At 45.3% G+C, this 12155-nt stretch overlaps 1 protein-coding gene across 1 annotated transcript in view; it reads left to right on the forward strand.

Annotated features, from left to right (window-relative positions):
- Positions 1-12155, forward strand: part of CAMK1 (calcium/calmodulin dependent protein kinase I) — a gene marked incomplete in the record, with an annotated part of 178984 nt that overhangs the window by 115990 nt on the left and 50839 nt on the right. Inside the window, 1 exon segment of the mRNA XM_077451792.1 lies at positions 12019-12150. Coding sequence (XP_077307918.1) covers positions 12019-12150 — 132 coding nt within the window.

Genomic DNA, 12155 nt, shown 5'->3' on the forward strand with positions numbered 1-12155 from the left:
TGGGCTGTCATTTGCCTTTTTTACTGAGCAGTGGCTTCTGTCTGGCCACTCTACTATACAGGCCTGATTGGTGGAGTGCTGTAGAGATGGTTGTTCTTCTGGAAGGTTCTCTCACCACAGAGAAACACTGGAGCTCTGTCTGATTGACCAACGGGTTCATGGTCACCTCCCTAAGTCCTTTCTCTGCCGATAGATCAGTTTAGCTGGGCGGCCTGCTCTAAGAAGTGTCCTGGTAGTTCCAAACTTCTATTTATGGATGATGGAGGCCACTTTGCTCGTTGGGACCTTCAATGCCGTGGAAAGTTTTCTGCACTCTTCCCCAGATCTGTGCCTCCATACAATCCTGTGTCCAGAGGTCTGCAGACAATCCCTTGGACTTCATGGCTTTGTTTGTGCTCTGACATGCACTGTTAACTGTGGGACCTTATATAGACAGGCGTGCGCCTTTCTAAATTGTCTCCAATCAATTGAGTTTACCACAGATGGACTCCAAGTTGTATTAACATCTCAAGGATGACCAGTGGAAACAGGATGCACCTGAGCTCAGTTTTGAGTGTCTTGTTAAAGGCTGTGAATATTTATGTACATGGGATTTTTTTCTTTGCAAAGATTTCAAATTTCTTCCACATTGTCCTTATGAGGTATTGTTTGAAGTTTGAGGGGGAAAATAATGCAATCCATTTTGAAATGAGGCTGTAACATAAAATGTGAAAAAAGTGGAGTGCTGTGGATACTTTCCAGATGCACTGCATTCAAAATGGAGAGCACAAGTGTCCATACAAACGCTCATCAGTGTTCTGTGTGCCTTTTGCTTTGAGCTTGCGTCCGCCTATTGACATCAGTGCAGATAGTGCAAATGAATCCTCACAGGAAACAATCGCCGCTAATAAAAAATCTTGTATAAATGTAAGCGTGGCGGTGCGTTTCCCTGTGCAGAGACGGCCGCGCCACTCCAACATTCTTAGATCTCTGCACTGACGCAAGTGTTGTGCCTCGTGTTGTGGAAAAAGATATTTGTGGATGTCAGGCAATGAATAATTGTTTTGTTAAGTACGGTAACAAGGCCTGTACCGTCGGGATGCTGTAGCGTGGCGATGGGTTTATGTGTTGTGACTTGGTTTATATTGAGCTCGCACCTCGGGGATTGCACTATATATTTCTGTTCGCTTTTTATGCAATGGCACTAAAACAGTCCCAGTCTGTGTGGAAGTGCCTGACATGAGAACTGTCCGTGTTTCCTATAACAGCATTTCTGAGAGATCTGCCCCCATTCACATCTGAGTGATTTTTCTGCTTGAAGCTTGCAGCTCTAAAATGCTCAGGCCAAATCCCATTCATTTCAATGGTCCCTGTTCACATCTGAGCGTTCTGACATCTGACGCAAAATGCCTGTCGCTCAAGAAAGTACACGAGCTTCTTTTTGTGGGATTAAAGGCAGGCTGGGCCTTCGATGGTAAGCCCTCCTCCACCTCTCGTCCCCCCCCCCCCCCCCCCCCCCAGCGCAATGGTTCTCAACCCTTCTAATGCCGTGACCCCTTGATAAAGTTTCCCAAGTTGTGGGGACCCTTAACAGTAAAATTACTTTCGTAGGGTGGGTTGCCAGCACCCAAGGCAAGTAAAGTAATTTTTTTGCACCCCTAACCCACGGACATTTAGTGCTCTCAAAGTCCCTTCCACTCCAGTATTAAAACCTCTTGGTGTACATTTTGGGATGTACCACTCTTTGTTCTCCTCCTCCTTTCTTTCCCTTTTCTCTCTCTCTCTATCCTAATTTCTTGCGCGCCCCCCCCCCCCCATCCCTCTCTCTAGCCATCTTTCTTGTTCTTTCTCTCCCTTTTTCTTCCCCCCCCCCCCTTTTTCCTCTCCCTTCCATGTGTTCTGTATTTTTATTCCTTGGTGGGGGAGTTGGGGTGAGTGCCAGTTCTGGTGGGAATAGGATCAGTGGCAGTGCTGGGGGGAGTTCTTAGGTGCTCTTGATCAAGGTCATCTGCTGATCTGAGAACTGTAGTGGGGACTTTTAATGGCAACTCTAATCACAGGTAGTGTTACTTGCTGTGTCTCCAGCTTTACTGTCTCCAGCTATGTGGCGTCTTGCAACAGTGACGTCTATTCCAAAATCAGGAGATGGGGTCTCCAGCCCTCCCACTTCACATTCCTCACTAGTCAGCTGACCTCTAGTCTCTGCCCCCCACCCATGTCGTGAACTGAATGGGTAGCTGCGAACAGGCTGAGTGGGGCGGCCACGGGCTCCAGAGACAGTCCTGGACGGCCACGAGAGAGGCTGGGGGAGTGGCACGGCCCAGGATTTGGTGACCCCTGGCAAATCATCATCCGACCCCCCCCCAGGTTGAGAACCCCTGCCCTAGGGCTTTCTATTGGCTAAACAAATGCCTGAAGCTGTAAAAAAAAGCTGTAACACACTTCTAGACGCTCAAACGATCAAATAAAAACGCCTGAAAGTCGCTCTGCTCAGGTGTCAATGCAGCCTTACCCCACATATAAACATTGTCTCCATTCTCGCCTAGAATTGCCGCAAAACGTGGAACAATCGTGGCAAAAATCACAAGTGCTCCTTGCTCTGTGCCAAGATTTGGTACATGAGCTTTATTTGGAGCAGAGGGAGGCCCATTCAAATGAATAGTGCCACTCCGAAAATGCTCAAGTAAACCTAAAAAAGAGCGGCTGTAGATGTTGCTGCAGATCGCTCAGGTGTGAATGGAGCCTAAATGAGAGCTGGCATGTAAACCATTTGAAGAGGAAAAATACCTTGTGATCCCTGATTTCTGTCTGCTTCCTGGGGGTGCCATTGATGTCACCGTACCTTAACGCTGCATCCTGGGGGCATTAAAATCGCATAAGAATGCGCACTTACTGTGCTCGACAGCTTGGCCCCTGTGCCATTTTTATTCCTATTATACAGTATTTATAGATCACCAGCCGATCCCATATTGCTGAAATATTACAGGTAGACTGACCTGGGATGGACCTGTCAGAGCGCAGCTCTCCCCTATGGGAGATCAGATGAAGACGGACCTTAGTGTCCTTCGTCCGACCTGCAGACGGATGGGAAAAGTAGTTTTTTTTCCTCCGTCACTTTTTTGGATCATTGCTGACATCCGACGCTCCACAGAACTCTATGGAGCATCCGTTCAGGTCCGCCTAAAAAACGGACAGGCGGACCTGAATGGATCGGTCATGTGAAAGAGGCCTTAGCCTTTCTGGTTGAATGATGCCAAGCAAGACTGAGGACATCTGTGAGTGCGGTGCATCATATGCCAGAGCCTTGAATTGTGCAGCTTTGGAAGGCAGAACCTGCTTGCGTGATAAACATGGCTGCTCTCATGTAAAGTGGTAATTACAAATTCTACATAGGAACAAGGTTTTCTAAACAAACTGTCACACACTTTTTTTTATTATCCCACAATTAAGGCTATTTACATCAAGGGTCGCTTCTACACGTACATATGAAAAATGATAGGTTTGTACATTGGCTTCAAAGGACAGAAGAATAAATATGCAGCACCCTCTTATTTTATTTTTTATTTTTTATCTTTCACCTTTATGCTTATGTCATTCAGTGTATCTCTCTGTATTGTAAACCTTTTGCTTTTCCTTAGCACAGGGTTCCTCTTTCTCAGCCATCTATAAATAATAGCTGCATGTTATTGCTGAGCATATGGATCAGTAGTCAGAGCTGCCTACTCCTGTTATAGAGATGTCTGCTGCTCAGCCAGGGAGATGGGGAAAGCCCAGGAGAGCACCGCAATGGAGACATCAAGGGAGAGATGAGGCTTACACGCACACATCAGGAAGGCAATACCCCGCTGGCTGGTTATTGAGCCGATACCTCCTTTGGGGACCTCTCAGGCAGAAAGGGTCCAGGGGATTAAGAACTTGGTTGCAGCCAATCTGCTGAAAAGATGAGAGCCATGCTCAGCGGAAAGATAGGTTGCCCTCTGCTAACCTATGTAGGAGATTTTATGAATAATGGCATTGTGGAGCTATTTGCATTGGTGTCGGTGTCATCAGTTTGATATCAGTTTGATATCAGTTTGATATCAGTTTGATATCAGTTTGATATCAGTTTGATATCAGTTTGATATCAGTTTGATATCAGTTTGATATCAGTTTGATATCCGTTTGATATCCGTTTGATATCCGTTTGATATCCGTTTGATATCCGTTTGATATCCGTTTGATATCCGTTTGATATCCGTTTGATATCCGTTTGATATCCGTTTGATATCCGTTTGATATCCGTTTGATATCCGTTTGATATCCGTTTGAGATGCTTCTGAGGTCATTCAGAATTCATTGACCGTTGCATGTGACCTTCTTTTGAGGACATGCTTCAAGTGGTTTTTGCCTACCTATACACTTGTATGGCAATGCAGAATCCACATCAAGCCCATCGGCCTCTAGACCTCCAGACAAACGTTTTGGGTAGCATAGGGGAAAGTGAGAACCCTACTGCCCAACCTGTGGCCTATGAGCCGCATGCAGCCCTTTGGTATATGATGTGCAGCCCTTGGACCTCAGCCGTCTGTGGTGGGAACATTGATTAGGGTTGTAGCATTTCAATTTTAGCTTTATGTAATCTGTTCCCAGTTTTGTATTCTATGGCAGTAGTCTCCAAATTGCAGCCCTTTACTTGACTTTATCTGGCCCTTGGGCCACTGTTCCTCCCACTGATGCACCATTTCTCCCATTATCCCCAACGATAGGGTGATATTCTTCTCAATGATGCCAACAACGGGGCACTAATACCAAATAGGTTCTACCTCAGTGGTTGTTAACTTTTGTTAGGTTTTTACTGCTGTATGTGTCCCTGATGGGGAAATCTTCCCCTCGCCTTTTCTTGGTGAACAAGTCCAGGAAACCGAAAATGGTCAGAATGACTCTCCAATTGGGGAAAGGGACAACCTGGAACCCTTTAGAACTCTAAGGACTCTCATGCTACAATGGGCTCTAAGAAATAAAAAAAATCCCAAATAAGAAATGAAATAGAATCTTCCACTCTCTCAGAACCTGGCCAGCACTGATATGTTCCCACATCAAGGACAGAATATCGCATAACTGCTGTAAATACAAACTAACGTAAATCAAATTGTCCAGTGTGCTGTAAAATAAGGGCAAACAAGTTCACTAATATGTTACAACAAAAACCTTTTTGGTTTCCGATAGATCTATCTTGCAACCAAAATTTCTCAGTGTGGTGACCCCGAAACACTTGTAGATCAAGCATGTGCCTTCCCCTTTAAGGGGTTATGCACCCCCCCCCCCCCCCCTTCAGCCTTTGGGACTCTTTACCCCAATTACTCTTTCCACCTTGTACTGCAAGCTGAGGACACTTTTTTTTTTTTTTTTTTTTTTTTTTTTTTTTTCTCCCCCTTTAAGCACCTTTATGGTTATCCACCAGAATCCACTCTAAATTACCACATAATGATCACAGCGCTTTCCTTGAAACACTTATTTTATTAAAAATACATTAAAATTGCACTAACATCTCGGGTGCACTGTGGTGTTTGCTATTTGCATGGTTGTATATATCCTCCTGAAGAAGTCACAGGATTTGTGATGTAACGTGTAAGGGCAGAGCCAGGGATGATTTAACGCAATACAGGAGGAAGTGGACATCCACCAAGCTTGAGCAGTGCTGTCCTGAGTATTTATTCTTTAAGGGGATATACACACACCTGCAATTTATTGCTAGTATCAGGTTGGACCCCCTTTTGCTTTCAGAACTGTCTTAATTCTTCATGACATAGATTCAACAAGATTTCGGTGTATATTGCAGTTGCTGCAGATCATTATTTATTATTATTCAGGATTTATATAGCGCCAACAATTTACGCAGCACTTTACAATATAAAAGTAGGCAATACAGTTACAATAAAATACAAGAGGATTAATAGGGCCCTGCTCGGAAGAGTTTACAATCTAATAGGGTGGGGCAAGTGGTACAAAAGGTTATAACTGTGGGGAATGAGCTGATGGAAGTGGTAGGAGATTAGTTGAAGACATGAGAGGCTTCCCTGAAGAGATGAGTTTTACGCCTGAAAGTAGCAAGAGTAGGGGATAGCTGAGCCAGTGGAGGTAGGGAGTTCCAGAGGATGGGAGAGGCTCTGGAGAAATCCTGGAGCAGAGCATGGGAGGAGGAGACGAGAAAGCTTGAGAGTAGGAGGTCTTGAGAAGAGCGGAGGGGACAATTTGGGTGATATTTGGAGACAAGGTTGGTGATGTAGCTCGGGGCAGAGTTGTGAATGATTTTGTATGTTGTGGTTAGTATTTTGAATTTGCTGGGCGATTGGGAGCCAGTGTAGGGATTGGAGGAGAGGGTTGGCAGACACTGAGCTGTTGGTAAGGTGAATAAGTCTGGCAGCAGCATTCATGATAGACTGAAGAGGGGAGAGCCTATGGAGAGGTAGGCCAATGAGGAGGAAGATGCAATAGTTGAGGCGAGAGATAACAAGGGAGTGAATGAGGAGCTTGGTGGTTTCATTTGTTAAAAAGGGGCGAATTTTAGAGATGTTACGGAGGTGAATTCTACAAAATTTTGACAACGATTGGACTTGGGGCTGAAATGAGAGGTCGGAGTCTAGGATTACAGAGTACCCTGGCGTGAGGGGAGGGACTGATGGTTGCATTGTTGATTTTGATGGTAAAGTCATGGAGGGGGGCATGTGCAGGGGGAAAATATTAATAGCTCAGTTTTAGAAGATTTGGTGTGACATCCATGCTGATATGTCGGTTGGCAAGTTAGTAATGTGAGAGGAGACTGAAGGAGTGAGGTGAGGAGTAGACGGAGAGGTTTGGGGGTCATCGCCATATAAGTGGTATTGGAAGCCGTGGGCTGCTATCAAGTGACCAAGGGAGGAGGTGTAGATAGAGGTGCAGATTTTTACAGCTGCACATGAATGATGCGAATCGGACCAGATGTTTTTACACACTTCTATTGTCTAATTTTGGTGATCCTGTGCGAATTGTAGCCTCAGTTTCATGTTCTTGGCTGACGGGCGTGGCACCTGGTGTGGTCTTCTGCTGCTGTAGCCCATCTTCTTCAAGGTTGGATGTGTTGTGTGATCAGAGATGGTCTTCTGCATACCTTGGATGTAACAAGGGGTTATTTTAGTTCCTGTTGCCTTTCTATCATCGCAAACCAGTCAGTCCATTGTCCTCTGACATCAAGACATTTTCCACCACACAACTGCCGCTCCCTGGATATTTCCTTTTTCTGACTATTCTCAGTAAAACCGAGAGATGGGGTGTGTGAAAATTGGCAGCTTTTGAAATACTCAGACCTGGCACCAACAACCATGCCATGTTCAAAGTCCCTTCAATCCTCTTTCTTCCCCATTCTGATGCTCGGTTTGAACGTCACATGTTGTTGTCTTCACCACATCTACATGGAGTTGTTGCCAAAAAATTGAGGGTTTAATTTCCCAAAGACACAAAATCTGAAGGTTTAAACACTCTTCCACACTATCCAAAACTGGGGGGTAAGTTCTGGCTGGACTTGGCCTTCAAATAGGAAATAACCCCCTTGTCTTTAGTGATTGTGAAAACACATTCCCTCTTGAGAGGACCGTGCGCTGATTCCAATGTGACTGCGCATCCGAATCACTCATATGAACAAGCCCTTCGAGGCACCCCTGACGAGGCCTCCTCTTGGATCATTAACCCTCTTTACAGTATGTCACAGGTCCCCATAGCTGCAATGGTTTTCATTCAACCATGCTGAGATTGTCCTACAGCCGCGGTCTCCCAGCCCGAGGACATCATTCACCGTTGTTTCAAAGAATGCAGCTTCGCCACTACTCTGTATACGAAGGGGCAGCCCGTAGCCGCCCAAAACTCCCAGGAAAAACGACTTTAATGTAAGCTCATCATAGACAGCAGCCTGCTAAAACTGTATACCGTATATACTCGAGTATAGGCCGACCCGAATATAAGCCGAGGCCCCCAATTTACCCCCAAAAAAACTGGCAAACTTATTGACTCGTGTATAAGCCGAGGGTGAGACATGCCTGTCCATCCCTGTGTGTGTGTCCGTCCATCCCTGTGTGTGTGTCCGTCCATCCCTGTGTGTGTGTCCGTCCATCCCTGTGTGTGTGTCCGTCCATCCCTGTGTGTGTGTCCGTCCATCCCTGTGTGTGTGTCCGTCCATCCCTGTGTGTGTGTCCGTCCATCCCTGTGTGTGTGTCCGTCCATCCCTGTGTGTGTGTCCGTCCATCCCTGTGTGTGTGTCCGTCCATCCCTGTGTGTGTGTCCGTCCATCCCTGTGTGTGTGTCCGTCCATCCCTGTGTGTGTGTCCGTCCATCCCTGTGTGTGTGTCCGTCCATCCCTGTGTGTGTGTCCGTCCATCCCTGTGTGTGTGTCCGTCCATCCCTGTGTGTGTGTCCGTCCATCCCTGTGTGTGTGTCCGTCCATCCCTGTGTGTGTGTCCGTCCATCCATCCATCCATCCCTGTGTGTGTGTCCGTCCATCCATCCATCCATCCCTGTGTGTGTGTGTGTGTGTCCATCCATCCATCCATCCCTGTGTGTGTGTGTGTGTGTGTGTGTGTCCATCCATCCATCCCTGTGTGTGTGTGTGTGTGTGTGTCCATCCATCCATCCATCCCTGTGTGTGTGTGTGTGTGTGTGTGTCCATCCATCCATCCATCCCTGTGTGTGTGTGTGTGTGTGTCCATCCATCCATCCATCCCTGTGTGTGTGTGTGTGTGTGTGTGTGTCCATCCATCCATCCATCCCTGTGTGTGTGTGTGTGTGTGTGTGTGTCCATCCATCCATCCATCCCTGTGTGTGTGTGTCTCCGTCCATCCATCCATCCCTGTGTGTGTGTGTCTCCATCCATCCATCCATCCCTGTGTGTGTGTGTCTCCATCCATCCATCCATCCCTGTGTGTGTGTGTCCGTGTGTGTGTGTGTCCAGCCTACCTGTGTCCCGAGCCTCCGTCCCGTGCCTTGCCTCCTTGCCTCTGTCCCGTCCCGTGCCGTGCCTTGCCTCCGTCCCGTGCCTTGCCAGGATCGCCGCTCTTCGTCGGCGCCTCGGCGGCCATTCTAAAATTCAAAAGCCGCGCCTCCGCCTTCGCCTGTGATAGGCGGAACACTGAATTTCCCAGCAGCCTGTGTTCCGCCTATCACGGACATCGTCTCATCCTCGTCCGTAGTACGAGGATGAGACGATGTCCGTGATAGGCGGAACACAGGCTGCTGGGAAATTCAGTGTTCCGCCTATCACAGGCGAAGGCGGTGGCGAAGGCGGAGGCGCGGCGTTTGAAGGGTAGAATGTCCGCTGTCTGTCTGCTCGACACGCTGATCGGGCAGGCAGCGATGACTCGAGTATAAGCCGAGGGGGGCACTTTCAGCCTCAAAAAAGAGGCTGAAAATCTCGGCTTATACTCGAGTATATACGGTACATACCGTATTTATCGGCGTATAACACGCACCCCAAGTTTAGGAGGGAAGTTTAAGGAAAAAAAAAACTTACATTTAAATGCCCGTCGATTGCAGCCTTGTCAGTGTCTTTGCCGTTCTCGGCTATTTTCGGCCGCACACGAAAGCCGCAGAGAACGGGCGAACGTGGCCGAAAATACCTGAAAGCCGCCCAGAGCTGCACAGAAGGTTGGGAACGGTGGGGGATCGGCGTATAACACGCACTCCTGATTTCCCCCTGATTTTAGGGGGAAAAGTGCGTGTTATACGCCGATTTTAAATATGGTACCCCCCCCCCCCCCCCCCAACATTTTAATATTGGAATGAGGAACAGCTATTACCAAACGTATGTAGGCATAGACACTCCCCCTGTCACACCCCCTCAAAGGGGAATTAACCCCAAAAAAGTATAATATACACAAGTGTGTTTTTCTTTTATTTTTGTCTGTTTTTTTTACCACTACTATTCCTTTATATTGGCTTTTAAAATGTACAAATGCATTTATTTTATTTTTTTTTAATCTACAAATATATAGATCAGGAGGACAGAGGGACATTGCTCCAAATTAGGGACAGTCCCTCGAAATCAGGGACAGTTGGGAGCTATGTTTATACCCAGGCTGAAAATTTACTATCACAGGCTTTATCTGGAGTTCCAATCAATAGTGTCCTTCCTTTAAGGAGTCATTGAGTGAGCAGCTAGTCCCCAGGTGTGAGCTTGGTCATATGGGGGGGGGGTTGCCCAGTCATATGCAAATACTGACTTTTTGACCGTTTTTTGTATTTGCCTATTTTAGAAAGATGCAGATCAGCAAGTAATGTGGAAAAATTAGAAGCAGACTTCTTAAGTGATCTGGTATACAGCGTGGCTCTTAATTTAGCTATTTGTTTCCTAGTATTGGTTTGCTTAAAGTAGAACTGAAGTCGGGAGTAAAAATAAAAGATTAAAGTGCAGTTCCAGTCATCATTTTTTATTTTATTTTTTAACATTTTTTTGTGCTGCATTAAATCTAAACAACCTGTGGAGATATATTATATTTTATATTATATTATATTATATTATATTTTTTACTCTTTTGTCTGTTGCAAGGGGGTCCCTCGTAATCTGCCCCTTCCTCTCCAAGGCGCCTGAAGTAATTTCCCTCGGCGCCCGTGTTGGCTAGTGCTCCTGGGAGATGTCTGTCATCATTTCCCAGGAGTCACTGGGCAGCGCCGAGGGCATGTTATCGCGTTATGTTGTCATAACAGGGTGGGACCTTCCTCCGCTGCCGGTTATGGCAACATTACAAACAATTGGCGCTACAGCCGTTGCTAAATCGTGCATGCTGGGTAACCAGCATGCACCTCTCCATGCTCATTCCAGGAAGGAATTGCGATTGGCCTTCATATGCCCACAGCAATGATGGAAACAGCTGAAAACGGAGGATTAACATTTTTACAGTAAAATTTATTAGAATATGTAACCTAGATAATTGTATACTTTTTATTTAACTTGTGTTAACACTAAAAATATTGCCCAAAATATATTTTTTTTTCGCTGGAACTCCGCTTTAACTATTTAAAAAAAAAAGGCTTTTGCTACAATACTTTTCGTCAATCTAGAAATGTACATTGATCTAAGGCCTGGTTCACGCCTACGTGGTGTGTAGGGTTTTTCTTCCCCATTTATTTTTTATTTATTTCTTTTGAGCCGTTTTGCAGCATAGAAAGAGTCTGGATGCAGTCCAGATGCTTCTCTGCATGGCCGGTTTTGATGAGTTCAGTGTACTTTTTTTTATTTATTTATTTTTTCTCCCGCTTTTTTTTTTTTTTCCTTTAAGGATGTGTGTTCCAGTGAGTTTTTGAAACTTTTTTTTTTTACAGCGTTCCAGTACAATCCAGCGCAGGAAAAATGCAGCATGTTCTACTTTTTTTGCAAGTGCTGGTGTGAACTATGCCATTAGAAATAGTAAAACCTACTTTCCATGCGTTTTTTTTGATGTAGGTAAAGTTTTTTGTAAAACTAAAGTCATTTAACATGTCCTATAGTTCACATCGGTCTATTTTTTTTTTTTTTTTTTTTTATTTTTTTTTTTTTTTTGGAAAGGGTCAGACTTATTTTGCCTGCAGAGGGTTGTGTTTTTGGTTCCATAGACTTCATTGAAAATGCAGCAGAAACATCTCAAAAATGCAGTGCTTGCATTTTTGATGGGCTTCTGAGTTTTTGCTGATTGCTCCTGCATGACAACAGATGAATCGAATGTAAAAAAAAAAAAGCATGGCCAGCTTAAGTGTTGCTTTACTGCAACAATGAAAAGTCAGGACTCTTGCGATGCCAGACAAAGATATGCTGTTGGACAAAGCTGTGTAAATCTAAGGGCTGGATGAACGACAGTGAAATTCCTTTGCCAGATAAAACAGTTGTCTGTTTTTTATCTGTGTGTTTGGCGTTTCCTGAAGTTAAGCTTTAAGAGCAAAAAATAGAAAAAAAAAGTAAATGGTATCTTTGGCGCTCTGGTATTCGTAGATAAGTGTGGTAAAGGGGGATGTCCTGCTTTAGTTTTTATCTAATAGTCATGTTTTTATCTCCTTTTTATTTAGAGGGGCTTTTTCGGAGGTGGTCCTTGCAGAGGAAAAGAAAACGCAGAAGCTGGTAGCAATAAAATGTATCCCCAAAAAAGCTCTAGAAGGGAAGGAGACCAGCATCGAAAACGAGATTGCGGTGTTGAGGAAGTAAG

Source organism: Lithobates pipiens, unplaced genomic scaffold, assembly GCF_037356315.1.
Source record: "Lithobates pipiens isolate NorthernLeopardFrog02 unplaced genomic scaffold, aLitPip1_a1.2 Scaffold_23, whole genome shotgun sequence".
NCBI classification, from domain to species: Eukaryota; Metazoa; Chordata; class Amphibia; order Anura; family Ranidae; genus Lithobates; species Lithobates pipiens.